The sequence below is a fragment of the Stigmatopora argus genome, chromosome 19 (genome assembly GCF_051989625.1).
Source record: "Stigmatopora argus isolate UIUO_Sarg chromosome 19, RoL_Sarg_1.0, whole genome shotgun sequence".
NCBI classification, from domain to species: domain Eukaryota; kingdom Metazoa; phylum Chordata; class Actinopteri; order Syngnathiformes; family Syngnathidae; genus Stigmatopora; species Stigmatopora argus.
Genome location: NC_135405.1, coordinates 5,771,194 through 5,793,416, shown reverse-complemented (window position 1 = coordinate 5,793,416; position 22,223 = coordinate 5,771,194). Strand labels below are relative to the sequence as shown.

At 38.2% G+C, this 22,223-nt stretch overlaps 3 protein-coding genes across 3 annotated transcripts; 1 reads left to right on the top strand and 2 right to left on the bottom strand.

Moving 5' to 3' along the window:
* Positions 1 to 436: 436 nt before the first annotated feature.
* Positions 437 to 8,561, bottom strand: LOC144064936 (breast cancer metastasis-suppressor 1-like protein-A). Its single transcript, XM_077587842.1, has 10 exons — positions 8,264 to 8,561; positions 8,016 to 8,106; positions 7,688 to 7,815; positions 5,291 to 5,370; positions 5,065 to 5,161; positions 4,563 to 4,652; positions 4,420 to 4,484; positions 3,289 to 3,328; positions 3,063 to 3,183; positions 437 to 1,677 (listed from the first exon to the last, which is right to left on the bottom strand). Exons 1-10 carry the CDS (start codon positions 8,397 to 8,399, stop codon positions 1,560 to 1,562), a joined length of 966 nt encoding a protein of 321 aa, XP_077443968.1. The 5' UTR covers positions 8,400 to 8,561; the 3' UTR covers positions 437 to 1,559.
* Positions 8,562 to 12,789: 4,228 nt separating this feature from the next.
* LOC144064628 (NF-kappa-B inhibitor alpha-like) lies at positions 12,790 to 15,016 on the top strand. The gene is made up of 6 exons (XM_077587302.1): positions 12,790 to 13,088; positions 13,593 to 13,698; positions 13,791 to 13,998; positions 14,083 to 14,171; positions 14,261 to 14,521; positions 14,609 to 15,016. The coding sequence occupies exons 1-6, from the start codon at positions 12,859 to 12,861 to the stop codon at positions 14,636 to 14,638; spliced, it is 924 nt and encodes a 307-aa protein (XP_077443428.1). The 5' UTR covers positions 12,790 to 12,858; the 3' UTR covers positions 14,639 to 15,016.
* Positions 15,017 to 16,477: 1,461 nt separating this feature from the next.
* On the bottom strand, positions 16,478 to 20,989 carry LOC144064629 (proteasome subunit alpha type-6). The gene is made up of 7 exons (XM_077587303.1): positions 20,816 to 20,989; positions 19,709 to 19,803; positions 19,291 to 19,372; positions 19,000 to 19,155; positions 17,278 to 17,456; positions 17,037 to 17,131; positions 16,478 to 16,776 (listed from the first exon to the last, which is right to left on the bottom strand). The coding sequence occupies exons 1-7, from the start codon at positions 20,889 to 20,891 to the stop codon at positions 16,719 to 16,721; spliced, it is 741 nt and encodes a 246-aa protein (XP_077443429.1). The 5' UTR covers positions 20,892 to 20,989; the 3' UTR covers positions 16,478 to 16,718.
* Between the last annotated feature and the right edge of the window lie 1,234 nt (positions 20,990 to 22,223).

Here is a 22,223-nt window from a genome sequence, read left to right as displayed (position 1 = left end):
GAGATTTGACGAAAACATTTGACTTACAGATACTTTTTTTTCTGATATAGGGTGGTAAATTCAATAGCATCAGCCTATACATCCCAATAAAGTTCCTTAAGTGCTTAATTCTCCAAGAACCAAATTAAATTTAAATTTCTTATGGCTTTATGGCATGGCAGGTACTGACCAACTAACTTTAATAATTTCTGTATTTTGATGTTAGGACACCTTTCACCTCATAGAAACAGCTTATCAATATTTACGACTGGTTGATTAAAAGTTGTGTGCATCAGATCAGTGTCTAAAAGGGTAATGTGAGGACAAAAAACGTTGTTTTGAGACTTTTCCCCTTAACCACATTATCATTTCTGTTTTTTTAAAGGGGGTTGAGATACATGAGTTTCAGTAAACAGCGAGGTGTATATCAGAAGGTTGCTGACGAAAAGTCAGATGAGACGATAGCAACGAAACATTTAATCAGCTGCAAAACCATTGGATTACAGCACATTGTGATAACTACGATATAGAAAATCAATGCACAAAATAATCCACAATTCATAAAATATATCAACTAAAAAAGAAGGAAATGAATAGTTAGACTTCGACATATCTTTACCAGTTCGTTTGCTCCATTTGTGTTGCGAACACAGTTAAAAACTGTAGTTAATACTATTGAGCCGTAAATGCAATGAATTGAAAAAAAAAACCATAAAACAATAAATACAAATTTGAAAGAGAAAAAAAATCAGAATGATGTATTTTGGGTAAACAACAATTAAATTGATCTTTTTGTTGCTTCAGATATATATTTTTGAAATAATTGGCATAGTTTTTTTTATGCAGTCTAACCAGGACTTCGATTTTTAAACGTTGTCACTCTCAGGCACAGTGTGGTAAACTCACAACAAAACTTTTCTATTTACAGGGAACTGCCTGAAACCTGACTCTTACCATTTGCTGTGCTCAGTGTCATAAATCAGTGCTACAAAAACAAAATAAAGTCATAGCTGAAACACATACCTAACAGTGGCCCCCCAAAAAAGACCTTATTACATGTTTAAGTTCATCACACTGCTTCTATCTTGACCAGTTTGTGTCCACAAACTCAGACATGCGAGCTTCGCACAGATAGTACAAGCTTGAGTGGCATCATAGAGGGAGCATACACTGATTTGTTTTCACGTAAAAGAGTACCACCACAGTCCACAATAAGGCTTGCTGTCTAGTTGTGGATATTGGTGTTATATATTTTTTAAGCCAAGTCTTTGTCTTGTCTAACAAAGGCACGCGACTGTGCTAAGTGCATCAGTTCAAGACTACTGCGCTTCAGCTTCCTCCGATTTTAGCAGTGTGTTACATTGATACCTTTTTTGGAGAACGGTTAGACTTTGTCCTTTCGAAAAAAGCCTACATTTTCAGAGCTAATTTGATTTTTTTTTTTTAGATTTGTCTTGTTCAGGACAAATAAACTGAGGGAGCGACATGAGGCATGATTGTATTGTATTCGAAGGACGTATGCTAAAGCTTTTAAAAGGACCGATGTGGAAATCTCTGGACGGTTTTCTGCTGTTGTGATTTCACGAGTGTTTGATAGTGTATTTGCCTTTCTGCAGCTGGGAGATGTACAGCTTGGACTTGGTTCCATCCAGACGCTTAAACCACACCTCATCATTGTTGATGGTAGTGATGACGGCACTGAGTGGAAGAGACAATATACAGCATTAGAGAAATACCATTTGATTGCTGCTGACATTTAGTGAGCTGTTATGTTATGTTCTGTTATGAATATATCATGAATGACTTTCATTTTTCTGGAACGATAGGACTGGCATACCAGATAATCAAGGTCTGAATTGAAATCCTTGATGGATGTGGTGAAATGATATGTGGATATGAGTCTGTGTAGTATGATCAAAATTCAAGACATGTGTGCTGAAATTATACAATTCTCATTCTGGAACGCCGAGAAAACACTTGGTGGTGACAGTACAGGCTGTGACTGCTTCTGACACACTCAGATGGGTGCAGAAGATATAAACACACAGAAGTAGAAGAAAAGGCAGGACTCTTTCAGTATTCGGTCGTTTGGTCACCGGTCTTTTGGTCGCCCGGAAGGTTATTGATAATTACCATTTAAATTGTTGCTCAAATTCCCTAAATACAAACTGCGAATTATTATTTAGTCATACTTAATGCCCTATTAATTATTAGGCTAAAGAAAAGCTCAAAATTTCCCGTACTTTTATTGTGTTTTGTTGGAGAACTTGTTAAGACCCTGACTGACGTAGCTTCTTAAAGGGACAACTCATGTACATACAAAATCTTATACACTCACACATCCGCTCAGTGAAACTGCTCAGGGCCATTGTTGGCTTTTATTGATGCGTAGACCGCGTTGTTTTACCTTGTTTTGTCGCCGGTCTTCTGGTTGCCCGTTGTTTGGGTCCGGGCGACCAAAAGACCGGCGACCAAACGACCGCACAAGGACTCTTTAACTTTGATCATGATGCCCACCAGTGAATGTGATGGAGTGACCAATCTCCTTAATCCGATCAAGCCCCTGTAGGGTGTCAAAAATATTTCTGAAGCAAAAGCAAGAAATGTAAATAAATTGTGATAAATTGAGAAACATATTAAGGAATTTTGAAGTGGTATAACAGCATGTTGGTTGACTCCATGCCACTCAGATGTGAGGCTGTTATTAGAAAAGAATGTTGTTATGCAACAAAATATTAAGTGGTGAGTCCTAGAAACAAATACTTTGTAAATAGTTTTGAATTTGTAAAGTCAACATGAAACTGCAATTTTTTAACACACCCCTTTCAATAAATTTCCCAATTGCACAGCCTTAAGGGTGTGTATATCATAAATGATGAGTCTTGTTGATTTTCTGAGAATCTACTGCAGCTACTGGTAAACTTGTTTCCCGTGTAGCAATAAAAACAACAAACTGATATGTGGATTCATCTGGTTAGTCACATTTGACTGTTACTATACATTCACTGTATTTTGCCTGAATTTGGCCATGAGCCCTTTTGGGGCAAATAAAGAATGAAGAGCCCATCATTCTACACACAAACCTGGTGGGGGACTCATCTTTGCGGTTGATACAAATGGTCTGGCCCCTGCAGTACCACTGGTTGTCATAGAAAAGTTTTCCATCTTCAGAATGTGCTACATGGTGGTGTCGTTCTGTTTTGGCTGAGGGAGTTTGGAAAGGATAGAGGTAAAGAAAAAATGAATACTGGTAACATTTGGCTTAAACCTAAATAAGTACAAGGCAGTGTTGTCTTGTGCAATCCTCACCATCAGCCTTGGCCCGATGCGGCCCAAGAGACGCCATGGCCTGAAAAGATAAAAGGCAGCACATCACATTTCGGGATACAGTGGTACCTCGACATACGATCGTAATCCGTTCCGAGACTGAGATCGTATGTTGAGCTTTTCGTAACTCGAGCGAACATTTCCCATTGAAATGAATTGAAAACAACCCTCTGAAAAAACACCAAAAACTGAATATTGGATTGGAAAAAAATGTTTTATTTCTTCTAATTCGCCATATATTGACAAAGTAATAATTAACGAGTGGTTTAATAGTAATAAAATGTGTTTAATAGATGCACAATTAGACGCATTTCGCGGAGGGGAGAGACAACGACACACACGGAGGCGGAGGCTGTTCGGGGGAACTTTATCCACAGCACTCGTAAACGAACAAACAAATTTAAATTAACTTGGATAAATATATACAGACACTCAAACATACGTTAAATGTAACTTTACACAAAACTGAATTCTAGTTTTGTCTTTTGTTACCTTCCTTTTCCGGCCGGGTTAGTGGTTTGCAACGCCTCCACCCTCACGTTCGCTATCGATGGACTGTTTGCTGTTGTATTGTCTTCAAAATATTCCAAAAATGATGCACACAAAGGTCCTCACAATAGGATACCGCACGACCACTTGCCAACGAGAATTTGTCTTGAAAGAACGATCGCGGGAGCTTCTTTCATTAGAAAGAATAACAGGAAATGCAATAGCTGAGCTTACCCACGTATTGATTGTGGGTAATGAAGTTTTATTCAGAGAAAGGTTGCCATTGCCTATGGGCGTTGTGTGCACGAGTATACTTCATTACCCAGAAAGCCCTCTTTTTGCCCGCGCATGCGCGTTGTCCGTTTCCTGGTCGAAACTTGTCTGAATAAATCGTTCAGTCCTCGTAGATATAGTAGTTAAAGAGATGCGACAAAAAAAGACAGTGTGCTATAATGATAAACAGCCTCTCGTGTCATGGCCACCGGGCTTCGTCGCATCTCGAAATTTTAATCGTATCGCGAGCGAATTATTCTATCGAAATTTTCGTCATACCATGAGCATGTTGTATCACGAGGTACCACTGTAATTGCTTTCAACTCCTCAATACACTTTTCAAAATACTACCTTTCTTATTGCAGTCCAGTCCTCTAGAATTTCCAGATCTTGGAGCATGTAAACAATATACGGTCGTGGAGGCGATGTTAAAGAAACGTACATGGCAACAAACAAGGTGCTGCAGTGACTTGTGAGATGATAGAAAAGGATATCTGAAACGACAACAGGCTTCTTCTTTTTGATGGGGCAGAACGTATCTTTCTTCTTATTTTTCCGGGAATGCAATCCATCATTCCACAACTCTGAAAACCCGAAGAGGGCAGATTATAGAAAGGACGCTACATTACACAAAGTTACTTCTATCATTTTTTTTCTATGATAATCAAGAACAAAATGACACCACATATTCAATATTTGACTGACACACTTTTTTTTACTTTTTCTATCCTAACTCAGATGTCTTTTTTTTTTAAATCTGTATTATACTGTGAAGGCAAAACTATTTACTTAATTTATTAACTAAACAATGAGTGGCTGGAGTCTTTAGTTGAACTAAAACCAGATTGGTTTCATCCTTTCAAGACAGTTTGCAAACTTACACAATCTTGAAGTTCAGGGCCCCTTTCATAAAGTAAAAGTTGGAAACCTTTAGTGTGAAACTATGCCACAGCCTGACTTCAACCTCCATCAACACCTTTAAGATGGACAAATTACCTGAAGTGATGTCAATACTGTGCCTATCTTCCTCCAATCGTCTTATCTTTTCCTCAAGCTCACTCTGCACAGTGTCGAACAGCAGCAGCTTCTCACTCTGGTAAATACAATGGTTATTATGGATATTAGAAAACATTCATTTATTCCCACAGACATTGGGGGAAAAAGAACATCTATCTTCTATTGCAAAACTACATAAATTGCCTCATTTTGTAAGATGTGTTACCTCCCAATGCTGGCAGGCAGCCTGGATTTCACAGTTATACTTGTTTTTTACAGACTCCAAGCACAAATCTTTGTAGATGCCTTTAAAAAAACACACAAACATCAAATAAATGTTTATCAATGACATTATTATACTAAAACCAATGTGCAGTGAAACATTTTTGATATTTTTCCAGCTGAGAAAAGGACGTAGGACATACTTTAAGTATGACAAAACCATTTACACTTTACTGATAAACTATGAGGCAGTTTTAATCATCTGCTACCCTATTCATTATCTCTTAAAATGCTAATTAAGTATTCACTTAGTGTTCTTTTGATTTTTGGAGGGTTTATTTTTAACAACGGGCAACAATCTGAACAGTAGATGTTACTGTGCAACTTCAAAAAGCCATTGTGTAGCAACTTCAAAATGTTTTTCAGCCAAAATAACTTATTTTACGTCAAATCCTCTTTGAAGTCTGAGTTTGTTTTCTAAAAAATAAACATTTTAAAAGATATTTTCCACAACCAAGAAAAGATAGAACAATGTAGAACAAATTTCTAACATGAGGCTACCCTCCCACTTTCGAGCTTATTTGCTGCGTTTAGAACACAGCTGTCAAAGTGGCGGCCCGGGGGCCAAATCTGGCCCGCCGCATCATTTTGTGTGGCCCGAGAAAGAAAATCATGAGTGCCGACTTTCTGTTTTAGGATCAAATTAAAATGAAGATTATAGATGTATATTATATTTCCTGATTTTCCTCCATTTAAATCGATAATTGCAATTTTTTATCAATTTTTTCTGTGTTTTTAGTTCAAAAATCATTTTGTAAAATCTAAAATGTAAAAATATTTTCTATTTTCCACTTTAATATGGAACATAATGATTAAAAGAGATTTTTCCCTTACTAAGAAATAAAGCTCAAATAAACACTTTTTTAGATCTATTAAAAAACTGAATATTCAGGGCTTTTGATCCAGTTCTTTTAATCAATTTATTAAAAAAATCTAAATTTTATATCTAAAATGGTCCGGCCCACGTGAAATCAAGTTGACGTTAAAGCGGCCCGCGAACCAACCCGAGTCTGACACCCTTGGTTTAGAAATATATTGCAAGGCTAATTTCTGCAATCAGCTAGCAAGCTTTGCAATGGACAGAACAGAAGTGTCACTATTTAAATTCCCAATCTCTTTAGAGCTATAGACGCTCGAAATTGTTTGCGAGTGATGGCGTATATTTGGACCCAGTTATAGCGCAAAAAGGTTACCGTATTTTTCGCACTATAAGTCACACCTGAGTATATGTCGCAATAGCCAAACAATGCACAACAACAAGGAAAAAAATATCTATAAGTCACAAAAAAAGAAAAAAATCATAACAGGGTGTCAGTGGTCAGATAGAAAAAAATACATAGAAGTCACACTTGAGTATTAGCCACACTATGAAAAAAAGTGTGAATTATATATCGGAAAATAAGGCAAATGAGATTATTGGTTCTGATGCGGAACTCCAATAAAGAGTATGTTTGCTCAGGCCTGAAATGCGAGCTATTTTTGGACTGTTATTTTTTTCCACTCTTTTTCCAAGTGTCACCTGACTACCTGTAATTTCACTGTGAAAAATGTTACTGGTTGCCCCACGGGTTTATATAGATTTCATCAATCATTTACTGTTCATATAAAAAGTATTTTCTTCTTCATTTTGTAACCAAATTATTCTAACTACAATATCCAGTGATTTCATTCAGAGCTACCTTGTAACTAATGGCCTGGGTATATACTAAAAGCAATAACAATTCTCCAGGAGAGTCGTAAGCAATGTTCCCTTAATTTTTTGTTTGTGTGGGCAGAAGGACAACCTCCCTGAGCACATTGAGTACCGGTGTGAGCAACATCATCATTGCTCGCTATGGACACACACCAGTATCACACCTGCCATAAGCAGGTACATGTCTACTACACCTAAATGATTTAGTAATAATAAAATGTAATGATTAATATCTATGAATGGGCGACCCGGAGGGTGAGTGGTTCGCGCGTTGTCCTCACAACTAAAAAAAAAAAGGGATTTTATTTTGTGCGCTCCATATGATTTGCTGTGCACAGAGAAGACGAGAGTAGTGCGCAATTGCGCACGCGCGCAGCTTAGAGGGAACATTGGTCGTAAGCCTATTGTGTCAATTTTTTCCCAAAAAATCCAGAGTAACCTTCTAAAACATAAAACATTCCTGATGTTCCAAATATTTAATATAAAAAAAACATAGGAAAAATTTGAGTAATTTATAATATGATACACTACTGTTATCTAGCTTCTAAAACATAAAACATTCCTAATGTTCCAAATGTTTGATTAAAAAAAACTGGAAAAATCATAAAGAGTAATTAATATGATATACTACTGTTATCAAGGGCATACCTGCAACTTTGGTTCTTATCTGCATGTTCTCCTGCAAGTTGGCCAAAGGTTCCAAATATTCTTGAGCACAACCTGCCATCACTTCCTGCAGTTTGAAATCCACTTGACTGAGACGCTCCTTATACAATCTGCACATTATTATAAACAAATGCACCATAAGATATGAAAATCAAATGATGGCTGTAAAAAATACCCATGGGATGTTAAAGCAGTAAAACTGTACATGACAGAAGTTGAAGCCAACGGTCCCAAGATTTTGAGCGCAGTGTAATCATGACAGAAAATAATATAGGAATAAACGTTTTTGACATAGTGACAGTACACTTACAGCTCTTTTAAATCTGTGAACTGTTTCTCCAGGGTGGTCATCTCATCCAGGCACTCCATCCTCCTCCTCTCACAGTCTTCATCATCCATCTCTATTCACACAAGCGATAGCTCGTTTAGCTTGGGAAATCAGTCCCACTAAACGTATTAATGTATCCTTTGTGGTAACAGATTTAAAACTCCAAGTATGTCACCTTGATTCTATTATTGACAAAACATAATGAGGTGATTTGGGGCCTTTTTTCCTACCCGAGCTGTCTCCATCTTCAGACACCGACGTGCTAACCGTGTCCTCCTCGTCTGTGCTGCTACCATCTTGATCTGGAAGATCCACCTCCATTTCTTCGTGGTTACTTTCCTTCTTCTCTCGGGAGTGAACCAGCATCACGAATTATAAACGACGCACCGTGATGGATCTTCTTGTTACTTTTAACACCGGTGGGCGGTGTTGCTGTAGCTCACACAGCTAACCGGTTAGCAAGACCGCTGGAAGACAGCTGGGAATGCAAACATGGCCCCTGTCAACCAATCAAAACACGTTTTACTCAGACCGTCCAATCAAACGTTCGAGGGCGAAACTTGTGGCAACCACGGACATTTTGGGACTTGTAGTTTTATTAATTAGAAATGAAAGTTGAGTTCTCTTTAAAAAACACACACATCGCACACCCACAAAACATTTTGTTGTCTTTTATAAATGGTCCAATTTTATATTTATTTTAATCTGATATATTTTAGGATGGAATAGACCAATTTCAAGGGAAGTTGAATATTTCCCATGGCCCAACTGGCCCTCTGCATTCAGCCAGCAGGCCAGCCATCACTAAACTATCCAATGTAACAAATTTAACATAAAAATGGCTGTGTTAAGACCTACCGTATGCATGCATGTACATCTATGTGTATGTATGTGTGCTTATATGTGTGTATGTGTGTATGTATATGTATAGGTGTATGTACACGTATGTGTATATGTATGTGTATATATATACTTCAGCAACACACTTATTTATTTATATATTTATTCATGTATTTATTTATTAACTTACTTATTACCTATCTATTTATGTCTAAAATGCCTTTCCTATTTCTGCATCCTCACCCTCTTGCTACTGTGACAACGAAATTTCCCGAATACGGGATGAATAAAGTTATCCAATATATGTAACTTTTAATTATTGAGCGATAAATCGATATACACGACCCAGTAGACAAGTGGTTACCGCGTCGGCCTCACAGTTCTGGGGTCAATTGTTTGATTTCAGGTTGGTCCTCACTGTCTGGAGTTTGCATGTTCTCCCCGGGCTTGCGTGTTTTTTCTGGGTACTCTGGTTTCGTCCTGCATACCAAAAACATGCATGGTAGGCTGGTTGAACACTCTAAATTGCCTCTAGGAATGAGAAATTGGCTGGCCACCGATTCAGGGTGTGTTAGTTCCAAGTTAGGTAACCATCCAAACTTGTCAATGAACTTTTACCTTCTTCCTACATGTCGTAATTAGTATACCTGGATGGAGGTGAGAGGTGTTGAAACAATTGTTCAATGTCTTAAAGTGACTGACAGTTGAAAAGACTAACAAAATAAAACTAAGATAATTCCTTACTTTTCTGTAATGGAAGGGTGATTTGGGTTTTCGATGGAAAAAAGGGATTTTTTTTTCATGAAGCAAAATATGTACTAAACTGAAAAAAATATTAAAGTTGTTAACTGATGATGGGAGTCACCCATGAGAAACAACACTCATGCAATCACCTGCATTAACAGCAATGGATTATAAATACAATGAAAGTAATATTTTTGTTATGACAAAGAAACTTAGTCATTTATTTGTGGTTTGTTACACAACCCCACTATTTTCATATTGTGTGCCAATATGATCAATTTTGCTGCATGTGTGTTTCAGGAAACTTTGCTGTCTAATCTGTGTAGCGTGACAGTACGCAAGCAAAATGTCTGAGCTTTCTCAACCGTGAATTTATCTCAAACAGATGAAGTGATATGAACATGCATTGGCCCTTTAAGCTAATATGTAAATGATAGGTAAGGAATGAAGAATGTATAAAATGTGAGCACACAGGCAGCAAAGTGGAACATTTGTCATTAAATAAAAACTGTCTAAGAAGACAGGTTTGTCCAACAATCCTTGGTTAGGCCATTGGAGAACCTAGAATTACAAATTTAAAGAAATTATTACATAAGTAAACAATTAATCATTAAAATACATAGTGATTTCAATATTTAATTAAATGTTAATTTGTTCATTTAAATCTAAATCCCCACAATATTTACTTAGTTCAATATTTTTCTAACATGAATAAATAAAGGTTCATTCGCCTGACCTCCATGCATGCAGCACGGGTTCAATTCCTGCTCAATGACAATATGATTAAATGAAAATGGTTGTCTGTCTATGTGCTGGCGACCAGTTTAGGATGTAGTCTCCCTTTTGTCCTTGTTAATTCAAGTGTGGCAAAACATAAAAAACAATACTCATAAAGTGAGGTAGAAGTTATTAAGACTTTTTTCATCAAAAGGTTTCATGATGTCAACATAAGTCTAAGTGCTGTCATGTCTGAATGGATAGTGATACCCAAGCAAGTGGAGATTTCGTGACAAACAGAACGGAATGTAACCTATTTCACTTGATACTTATCCAATAACATGAGTCTCCATGGCAACAATCATTGCAAAAGAACATGCATGAAGTGTCTGTCTTAACACTTCTCCAAATTTCCAAAGTAACAGTAAGTGGAAATCCCTACATTTACGGGTTTATTTCACTTGATACTTATCCAATAACATGAGTCTCCATGGCAACAATCATTGCAAAAGAACATGCATGCAGTGTCTGTCTTAACACTTCTCCAAATTTCCAAAGTAACAGTAAGTGGAAATCCCTACATTTACGAGTATAATATCACAGAACACGAGCTGGAATTACCATTGTCATTTGATTACGTTTGTTACAGGAAATCAATTTAGAGCAGTGAACAAAAAAGGAACATCTTGTCCTGCGTTTTTTTTTATTATTATAACACTTGGCACAGAGTAATGTTTGGAATTAAATGCCAAAGGTGGAGATTGCGTGTGTTTGAATGAGTGGCATTTCCCTAATGTGACTCACGCGCAGACATACAACTCCCTATTGGGTGTGTTCGCATTGTGTATGTTTGTTGTGTGCCATTATCTATTGTAGGTGTGAATGTTACCTTGGATACCACTTCTGTGTGATTATAGGTGAATCCCTGGGAATTTTAAAGCAGTTCAGACTGCAACACCGACTCCCATACATTTAGTTGCTTGTATATTGTGCACCTGTGTCATATATTGCATCCATTTTAGGAACAACAAAAGTTCATAACAAAAATCCACCTCAATTGGTGCAAAATGTGAAAATACTCAAAGCAGCATGTGATATTTCCAAAGACAGGCAAGTCCCAAAAATCTACTACTTGTGGCATAAGTAGTCAAGTGTTGGTTTCACAAGAGTTCCACTGTACAAACATAAGAATTTTCCCTCAAGCAATATGCAGGCTTTTTTAATTTAAAAAAAAAATGTAGAAGTGCTATATTGTTAACCACATTTGAAATTAAAAGGCACAATTTTAGTAAAATTCTAATTGAATAATAATCCCTATAAAAAACTAATCGAATTGTTTGTTCCCGATGCAGTGAAGATTTTACATCAATAGAAATTTCAACCTTAGTATTGACATTTTGAGTCATGTGGACTTGATTTTGCATGTAGGCATCAAAGGTTAATTTTTCAAAAATAAAACTTATTTTGACCAACTGATTTAAATTTAATTTTAATATTTGATGTGTGCATGGTATTCAATAATGTCATCTTACTATGATACTGTAGATTTATCAGTATGAATAATACAACCGTATTTATTATTGTGATTAAATCCAAACCCAAGACCACAACACACAGAGACCAAGACAATATCAAGACCTTTGATATTTGAGACCTATACAGATAAACCTTCAAAATGCTGGCGTCTGTTTCCAAACCAAGAAACAGGTCATGTGATTTAAAAGCCCATTATTATTATTAGCATCGACATAATTTACCACACAGACTTGACCAGAAATAATTTTTGATCAAGTCACTGATTGGCAAAATATTCATTCATTCATTATCCATATCGCTTATCCTCACAAGGCTCACGGGGGGTGCTGTAGCATATCTGTTATTTATGGGCACCAGGTTTGGGGACATACCGAATCGGTGGCCAGCCAATCGCAGGCCACAAGAAGACGGAAAAACCATTCACGCTCGCACTCATACCTAGGGGCAATTTTAGTATGTTTGAGGATGTGGGAGGACAACCCGTAGAAAACCCACGCAAGCCCACCCGGGGAGAACTGATTGGCATAAAATTTTTTTCAAACTATTTCAACAGTTCAAACCAGCGTATCTTTTGCAAACATTAGCCCAAAAGTCACTCAGCGGAAAAACCAGCAATACAAAAAGGCCAAATTTCCCCCCCTAAAAAAGGAAATTCTTGAAGAGACAAACAGAGGTTGTCCCCATGTCATTCATACCCCTCATTCGCAATCAAACATCCCCTCGACTAGAATAAGCATGCAGTAGGTGTCAAATAGGAAACTACAAAGTTTTCATTTTGACTCGAGGGTTGGAGGGAGGGAGGGGGGAATTTTTCCCACAAAGCACAACCCTGCCTGTGTGATTTCCCTGTTTTAGATAAGTCAATTGGAAATCCCCACAGAGGCTCCTCCCAGGCAGGCACACAAAACCCTGAGCGCCAGCCTCGTCGGAGCCACACTTGTTTCTGACCCTTGGACTGTATGCGTGTTCTTGTTTCGTGACAACCAACATGGACGTCCAAGGAGTATCTCCCAGCGATCGCATGGATTATAACGATCTCGATCATATGGAGCCCAAACACGGCAAAATGTTGCCTTGCCAAGACGACCGCCTCGATAGTGGTCTGGAATCGTTGAAGGAAGACGAGCTGGTTAACGAGTTAGATCACTTACGAGTGAGCGAAGAAGTCGTTTTCGAGTACGAGCCTTGGAGAGGCATCGTGACCGAGGACGGAGACACGTAAGTTAATTTTATTTTTTTCTATCAAATAGTTTTGGGGGGTGTTTGAAGGCTTTTACAAACGCGGGTCTTGTGCGTTGAATGGAAAATTAAAAATAATTAAATAATTAAATATATATATACATAGAAAATAAGAACTGGATTAGCGGTTCTTGCAACAACAAAAAAATGCATGATAATTTTCAGGATTTTTTTTAAACGAAATATACGTTAAGGGTGAAGAGCGCTTGCGTGTGCGCGTTTACTTTTGGCCGAGTGCGCAATATGGGCGGGGCTTAAAGTGAGCTCTGTGGTCTCAGGAAAGTCCCTGGCTTGGTGCCAGTAACTGATAAAGCATCAGATGTGTCAAGCCACAACTGGTGGAAACAAGGCGACCAAAACTCCGCTCTTGCGAAACGTCCCTGTTGCTCAGGAGTTGTTATTTTTTGTATATTTTTCAATTTCCCTGGAGTTGCTTCCTCTTCAACGTTGATTTTACTAAACCCCCCTTTTTTTTCCTGACAGGCTTCTTCACTTGGCCATCATTCATGAAGCCTCTGAGCAAGTTGAACAGATGATCAAACTATCACGCAATCACCCCTTCCTGAATGCACAGAATAACCAAAGACAGGTACGGATCAAGTCTAATCGCACATCTTTTAAAGCACACAAAAATTTGGTTCTTATAGTCTGTGTAATAACAATCACTAAATTCTCCTGCAGACGGCACTCCACCTCGCTGTGATCACAGAGCAGCCCCAGTTGGTAGAACGACTCCTGAAGGCAGGCTGCGATCCACGGCTGGCTGACGACTCCGGGAACACGGCGTTGCACATAGCCTGCAAAAAAGGTTCCCTCGCCTGTTTCGGTGTCATCACCCAAACAAGTCAACGCCACCTCGACTCCATCATCTCCTTCGCTAACTACAGCGGTAAGCTTTGAATTGCAACTAGGAAACTACACAGCTATTTTTCTATCAGATTAGGTTTATAACTCATCTTTTTTTGCCTTCCAGGACACAACTGTCTTCATGTCGCGTCGCTTTATGGTTACATTTCATTAGTGGAGAATCTTGTCGGATTGGGTACAGACATCAATGGACAGGTAGGTTGAATTAACTGCAAGTGGAGTTTGCAGCAACGGATTGTTTGGAGTGCATTAGCTCAGTAGCATTTTATTTTATTTGGATGCAGGAACAATGCAGTGGGAAGACAGCGCTCCACCTAGCTGTGGAGGTCCAAAACCCAACCCTGGTCCGTCGCCTCCTTGACCTCGGCGCTGACGTTAACTGCCTCAACTATGGCGGTTTCACACCTTACCATCTCACGTATGGACGGCAAAACGAAGAAATACGTAGCCAACTGTACGAGAAAACGGCGCAGGAGTTGAGGAGCTTGCCCGAGAGTGAATCCGATGAAAGCGATATGGACGATCTGGACTTCCCGGACGATGTGGTCAGTTTCCAAAAAGCAGTGCTGCGATCATGGCAAGGTTTTATGCCAAAAAGCAAGATTGTAAATACGATTGCTCTTCCTTTGCAGTTATACGATGACATAAAGTTTGGAAAATAAAGTCCAACAATCTCCCTCCAATGGGGGTGTCAAAAGAGCTGCTACCGGGTCACCGAACCAGGAACCAAAGAAAGGACAAACACCTTCTCAGGACGTCCATAAGGTGCTGGCCCGGGAATCGCAAGAAGGAACACAGCATGTGCTGTGGTTCTAGTTCGATTCAAAAAAATGAGAACTCAGTGCCCAGAACACACAGCAAGACCACTGATGTCCCATGTGTTCTCTCTCCATAAGGATGTAATGATGTGAATATACCAGACTGGTCATTTGTAATAAATTGTAAATACAGAGATATTATTTTTGTACCTGAAAATATGTTGTAAAATAAAACACTATCCATTAAATAATGTGCAAAATAAAAATCTTATGAAGAATGAATTACACGTCCCCGTGAGTCCTTTTTTCTGGAATACAACCACATTTAGTCACTACAAGTAAACTGACAGTGCTGGGAATTATGAGCCACACTGAAAGATGTGTAGTCCTAAATGATCCGATTCAATTCCACGGAATGGTCTGGGATTTCCTAGTATGGGGCGAGGTCACATTATGTGAGTCACACTGTAAAGAAAATCCCATGGCGGCACACTTAAAACATACTAAATACTCCACCCCTACCACTTGAATGCAATATGAGAAACTTCAGACGTACTTCTAAAGGAGGAAATATGTTTAACAAAACGATGAACCTTTTGCTTAGTCACAGTGAGCAGGAAGCTTTTGTGGAAAGTACAGTAGAGCCAAATCCCCGTCATCTGATACGTTATTTTTCTTCCCCTAGAATTACCTCGATTAACCGGTACAACTAGGAAGCCTTTAATTTGTACCTTTCGGTATTCTTGAACAGCTAGGTTTAATAGCAGTGTACATGTTATCCATCTTAGACCTGCCCTCAGGGCTGTTAACATTAGCACGATAATACAGACATGCGTTGGACTGGGTTTTTCCAGACTCAGCTGCTTCCTTTTAATATTACATGTACTTCCACATGACAGAGGAGCTCCGAAAATGATTTCTTGATTTAGGAACACATGACATCGGAGAGGGGATTTATCCATGTTTGATTTATGTGTCAAAGATAGGTGGGGTAGAAGTCATCAAATTGCTGTGTTTGCTTACTAGTGGAAACTGGACTGACTAACTGATGATATCATTTCTGATCAGGAGGGGATGACGACAGCCTTGGTGAAAATAAGTTATTTCCCAATTTTTTATAATTAGGACCAATGTTCCCTCTAATTTTTTGTTTGTCTGGGCAGAAAGACAACCTCCCTGAGCACACTGAGTACCGGTGTAAGCAACATCATCATTGCTCGATATGGGCACACACCTGTATCAGACCTGCCATAAGCAGGTGCATGTCTACTACACATAAATGATTTAGTTATAATAAAATGTAATGATTAATATCTATGAATGGGCAGCCCGGTAGATGAGTGGTTCGCGCGTCGGCCTCACAGCAAAAAAAAAAAAAAGGGATTTTATTTTGTGCGCTCCATATGATTTGCTGTGCGCAGAGAAGATGAGAGTAGTGTGCAATTGCGCACGCACGCAGCTTAGAGGGAACATTGAATAGGACTAAAATCAATATGAAAGATTCCCATTAGCAAAAACGAGTATGGTGAAAAGAATTGGGAGTCAATTTTGCCAGTCACAAATCTGTATCATCCCATACAAGAGATGAACAGTTGATGACGCTCCTGTCTATTTCTTTTGAACATTTCTTGGATCTCATTGATTGTGCCCATGTAGCACATTGACAAAATAAGGGCAAATCTAAATGTGATTTGTTACATTCCTTGCTACAACAAGAAAAATAGTAGAGAAAAGCCCCCTGCATTGATGAAAAAGCATATAATTATGAGTCTCTTAAAACTCGTATTTGCATACCAATTCATTTCAATACATAAAAACTGCATTAATTCATTAGGATTAAAAAAATCATTACCTTATGTTTACTCCAAAACTTTTTTTTATTCTTGAATGTATCAGTGGGGGAAATGAGAAATCAAGGGTTCATGTGAAAACGGCATGTCTCATCTTGCCCTAATTTCAAACAGGAGAAACTATCTTTTGTTGCTCAGTCTCGCTCTGCCAGGGACATCAAGTGAGTATCCACTTCAGCTTCTGTAAGAATCCTGAAGAAAAAAAAAGAAGAAGCTAGCTCACACTCATAAAAGTGTGGGTTTTGACTTAAGGAAGACGTATTCTTCCAGTTTGCTTGAATTCTGTTGTCACATTTCCAAATACAATGTAAATTCCACATAAGCCAAAGGAATAAATTACCACATTGTTTCAATGTAATATATTCCGAGGTACAACTACCAGACAAAAAAAAAAAAAAAATCACAAAAAAATCTTTCACTTTTGTTTTTAGTGAAAAAGAAACCACCTTTACCTGAATTTATGATCTTGCGTTGTGACCACACCCACCTCAAGCTCTGAGGGCTTGAAATCAATGGATAGGACAGTTGACAGACAAGAGATCGCCGTCTAGATCAGTGGAGGTGGGCAGGGGGAGGGTTAGAACACGAGACCGATAAAGTTACAATAATCTATAAAATAACCCATGTAGCTGTGAAAAGATGGTATTCCTAATGGGTACGAGAAATAATAAAATCCACTTTTGCATAACAAACCTCGATAGTTTGTTCGAAGGTCCAGTCCAATTTCTTTTTCACCTTCTTCTCCAGGAAGCTAGTGGCTTCTGTCTGCTTCACCCCAGCAGCAGTAGCTTTGAAGCCACAATAGTAGCCTGCCGGGTCACATTTGTAGACCTGTGGGCCACTTTCTTCGTCTATTCCGATCACAATCATACCTGCGGGTAAAATATGACAACTGATGTTCTGGCTTTTCAGCAGGAATCTCCAGGAAGCCTCCTGAGGGGTTTCTTTAGCGTGTGCTATACAATACACCTTATCGTCTGTATGTTCACCTTTGTTCTACTGGGGTTGGGCTTTGTGTCTTCTCCTGTTGCAACGCTGATTCTTTCATTACATCAGTTCTGAGGATCTATATTTTGTAAGTAGCACACCTTAATGCTAGGATGGTTTTTAACAACTAAAAATTTAAATGGTCCAGTTATTCTATAATTGCTTCAAGTTTAAACAGGATTTGAATGTGACTGCCCCACATGAACGGTATCTTTGTGTTGTGTTATTCTAGGGTTGATATCAGTAAAACTAAATATTAAACAATATATGAAGAGCAGTACAGTTATGGGACATTGCTGTATTTTGTGTGCCATGTTATTTTACTTAATATAGATTTTTTTCCAAGATGGCGCTGTCACACGGAAGCCAGTGGCAGTAGCTCTGTCCACTCTTATGTTTTTCGTGTTTTAAAGACCTATGTTTTTTTTAATTACATTTTAATATTTCTTAATACATTCCTTTTTAATTTAATGTTTTTACAACTTTTCTTGTTCTGTTAGCCTGGCTTCTTTCGGCTACTTCTTTCTTGGAACCATTCAGCCATGCCTACGCTGTCACACACATGGGACTAGCTGTTACAATATGCAGCAGAAGGAGCAACACCTCGGTGCCGCCGGAGATTCGGAGCTGGACAAAAGTGCCGGGAGAAGAGGCAACGCTTCTGACCAACCATTCCATCATGGCATAAGATGGAAGAGCTGTCGGCACTTACCAGCAACAGAGTCGAGGGGCTCTACTCTGCTACTGTTGTCTTCAGCTCCAGACTACTGAGGAACTGTGCAGATAAGCTTGGAAGAGTGACTCTGCATATTCTCTACCTCGGTCACAGTCTGCAGAAGTTCCCTATCTTGTGGAAGACTTCCTGTGTGTGGTTTCAGTTTTTGTCTAACTTTACGTCTTTTGAGACTGTATCCATTTTTGCTACCGCAACCAAAATGGCACCGTTCAAGTGGCAGCCGGTGGCGGTAGCTCCGTCCACTCTTGCTCGTCTTGTGTTTTTGCTGCTTTTCTGTCTTAATGATTTGATTTGGTGATTCTCAATGATCCCATTTACTTTGATTTGCTTTGTACATTGTGCTTTTGCTTTGTTGTTCTGTCTAATCACCCTCTTGCTACTGCCACAATGAAATTTCCCGAATACGGGATGAATAAAGTTATCCAATCTAATCCAATATCCATGGCATTAGGTAGAATCCTTACATCTATAAAACAATCCCTTTTTGGGGAACCACAAAAATAGCATGTTTTTGAGCCATTAACAATTACTTATTAAAAGAGAATAGACAATTTCACCTTTTAGATTGGTAAAATTAACAGGCCTGTGTGATGACTAACCAATAAAAAGGATTTATGACAAAATCTGAAATTAACCCATTGTATTTTGAATGATGCATGCATCCATTATAAAACTATTTCTAACATACTTACAGCAGCCCAATGGTCGCATCTCAGCGTTCTGCGTGTAGACTTGAGAGATGTCTGCAATTCTCTTGCATAGCATGTCCACTGGGATCTCATATCCGTACTTGTACTGCCAATTAGCTGCTTCATAGCGAGCACGTTGAACTTGGGATCGACTGTCAGCTGTGAAAGTTATTTGTGAAGGAAAAGAAAAGTTGTTAATCTAAAAGAATTCTCACTTTTGAGGTACAAACTCTTTATTTTTTAACAATTTTAAGGTGTTGATGCAGCTGAACCACAAAATCTTCCCTTGGTTACCTGTCATGCCAGACATTACGCATCCAATGTTATCTGTTATTCTGAAGAGATGAGTAACTGTGGCGGAATCTAGGAGCTTATCCTGTTGAAATGGGAAAAAAATGATTGCAATTGATTGACGATCAAATATTAAACATTTTATGCATTAAAAAAATGTTAATAACTAAAGAACTCAACACAATTAGTCAGTTCATGTTCACCTATAGTTATGAACATTGCAGTACACTGTGGAAACAAGGTTAAGTGTGCAAATAGTGCAAGAGAGACACTTGGGGTGTTACGCAAATATTGATAACAGAGTATAATATTCTGCAGATTACAAGCAAGTGCAGTATATACTACACATTTTCAAATTGTTATTTTAATGATAACATAACAAACTTTAAAACCTGATATCAATACATATATATCCACTCACCGGTACTTTTTTTTGTGTGACGACAACCGCACAGTCCTTCCCACGAACTGCAAGTGATGTGAGTCCACCTTGATTGATAGCCTTGAATGCATATTCTAGAAGTGTGATGATTGCAAATTTGTTTATGAGACAGTTGTTTTATGGAAAAGGTGTGTTACAAGGACAAAAGTTTTTTCATTTAAAAATTCTGCTTGTGGTAAAGGACGTTATGCAATATGTATTATAATTAGTATAAAAAAGACTCAGGGTACAGCAATTCTTCCTAAATAAAGAAGAAAAAATATTTTTAGTGGGCCATGGCGAGTGGTTGGCCTCACAGTGGGGCACTTGGGTTCAAATCCAGGTCGGTCCACCTGTGTGGAGTTCGCATGTTCCCCCCGGGCATGCGTGGGTTTTCTCCGGGTGCTCCAGTTTCCTCACGCATTCCAAAGACATGCATGGTAGACTGATTGGACACTCTAAATTGCCCCTAGGTATGAGTGCGAGCATGAATGGTTGTTTGTCTCTTTGCGCCCTGCGATTGGCTGGCCACCAATTCAGGGCATCCCCCCCCTGTGCCCTAAGTCAGCTGGGATAGGCTCCAGCACCCCCCACGACCATAGTGAGGATAAAGCGGTTCAGAAAATGAGCTGAAATATTTTAGCGCAATTTTTTAGGACTACTATTCAAGATGTTCACTTTGGATTTCTTCAAACCAGAAACGCATGTAAATTTCAACAAGACCTAACATATTGATTTTTAAAAAAAGATGTTCATTTAAGTGTCATACCGATAAAGTTTTCGTGTAGCATTCTGTTATGTCAAATGTACAACAACAACAATAAACCAACCAGTGGTTACCTGACACGCTAAATGTTAGCTAGTCACACTAGGTCGGCGCTAAACAGCTAGTTCGTTTGTTTGTTTGTTTGATTTTCCCCTCAAATATCATAGTCGCCCAATCCCAACCTTGCAAATACAAATATTGTTAAATCTAATACAATTATTTTACTCGCTATGATAACACGATAGCAACCAGCTATGAGGGGAGCAAACCGAACCATGACAGCGCATTTAGCTGACGCGCAAACATGCCGGCTTTTGTCTAAAAACAATAAACATACTGACCAACTTGATAAAGTCTTCCTTCGGGAGAGAAGATGGTAATGTGGCGATCAAATCCTGCACTTGATCCTCGGGACATTTTCCAAGATAAACTTGGCCGAGGTATTCTTTCAATAGAAAATGTAAGTGGCTAATACGCTATGTTATAACACGGATGTAGAAAGAGAAGAAGAAAACTACATCCGGTTCAAAAGAGTCCCGCCTTCTCCATGGTAACGATGGTAATAGTAAAATACATAATGTACCCCAGCACCCCCCGCGACCCTAATGAGGTTAAAGCGGTTCAGAAAATGAATGAATAAAATAAAAAATAAAAAAAGGACACAACGAATAAAAAAACATAACTGTTACGGTATTTCATGTAATTTGCATCTTGGTCATACTAAATCCCTTGACATTTAATCAAAAGAATGTTTATATTTTATTTTACTTTAAAAAAAAACTAAAACAATGTTGTGAATTTAGTAATAAAGAAACAAATAATCAACAATTGGTTTGAGAATACATTAGAATTTTTCCTGTTCCTGTTTCTTTTGCCTTATAAGAAACTACAATCACCATTTTGTTCACATGTAGGGGGTTAAAAACGGGGAAACATATAAATCTATTTAGAGGCAACTTATAATAAGCTTTAAGTTCAATTTTTAAAATAATATAATTTTCCTAAAAATAGACAAAATGCCATTTAACCAAATAAAGAAACTAATGTGACATAGCATTATTCTTTTGTGGGTGTTAGAATAGTGTATAAGTTGGACAAGGAATTAAAAGAATACAGAAGAATGACTATTTGAAAATAGCATCTTTAATTTCACAATGTGTGCAGGCATAGTATGGTTCACCGTCGTCACTCTTTCAGGGTAATCACAAAATTATTGCTTTACAGTTAAATAAATCAAAAATACAAGGTAATGCAATGTAAAAAAAAAAATCAAAATTGTATTGGAAATCAGAAATAGGTATAATGTTTTATTTAAATCTCCTGATCAACGGCCTTTGTCATGTTTTATCATTTATAATATATAAATAGTATTTTTGATGAGGTGCAAATTGGGTTGCATATAAAAAAGGTTTTATAATAAATTATTTAAACATACTCAATAGGTGGTGATACTCAAAATCGGATTTTAATGTTACTCAGGAATGGAATTTTATAACCTAGTCATTGAACCCTCCTCCACCCATGCCTACTGACCTTATTGTGACTTTTTATTCATCACTCTTTTTGCCTTTACTCTATGACAGCATCTCTCATTCATAATTATATGAAGTGTTTCCACTTTGTGTGAGAAAGACCCCCCACCCCCACCATGACTTGAATATGTGTGTACCCAGTTTCAGTGTCACAGGTGCTATCCAAGCGGAAAAACTTAAATGTTACAAAGGTTTTTGTTCCATTTACTGCATTAGA

What these genes read in the sequence shown, in the direction of transcription:
- LOC144064629 (XM_077587303.1), bottom strand. Translation starts at nt 20,891, where the DNA reads ATGTCCCGAGGATCAAGTGCAGGATTTGATCGCCACATTACCATCTTC. An exon ending in GATGCGACCATTGGGCTGCT is followed by an intron (nt 17,457 to 18,999) that starts GTAAGTATGTTA and finishes TTTTACCCGCAG; the next exon opens with GTATGATTGTGATCGGAATA. An exon ending in CCTTCGAACAAACTATCGAG is followed by an intron (nt 17,132 to 17,277) that starts GTTTGTTATGCA and finishes CCACTGATCTAG; the next exon opens with ACGGCGATCTCTTGTCTGTC.
- LOC144064936 (XM_077587842.1), bottom strand. Translation starts at nt 8,399, where the DNA reads ATGCTGGTTCACTCCCGAGAGAAGAAGGAAAGTAACCACGAAGAAATG. An exon ending in GATAAGAACCAAAGTTGCAG is followed by an intron (nt 5,371 to 7,687) that starts GTATGCCCTTGA and finishes GTTTTTTTAAAG; the next exon opens with GCATCTACAAAGATTTGTGC. An exon ending in CTGCCTGCCAGCATTGGGAG is followed by an intron (nt 5,162 to 5,290) that starts GTAACACATCTT and finishes TGTATTTACCAG; the next exon opens with AGTGAGAAGCTGCTGCTGTT.
- LOC144064628 (XM_077587302.1), top strand. Translation starts at nt 12,859, where the DNA reads ATGGACGTCCAAGGAGTATCTCCCAGCGATCGCATGGATTATAACGAT. An exon ending in CACAGAATAACCAAAGACAG is followed by an intron (nt 13,699 to 13,790) that starts GTACGGATCAAG and finishes ATTCTCCTGCAG; the next exon opens with ACGGCACTCCACCTCGCTGT. An exon ending in TGGACTTCCCGGACGATGTG is followed by an intron (nt 14,522 to 14,608) that starts GTCAGTTTCCAA and finishes CTTCCTTTGCAG; the next exon opens with TTATACGATGACATAAAGTT.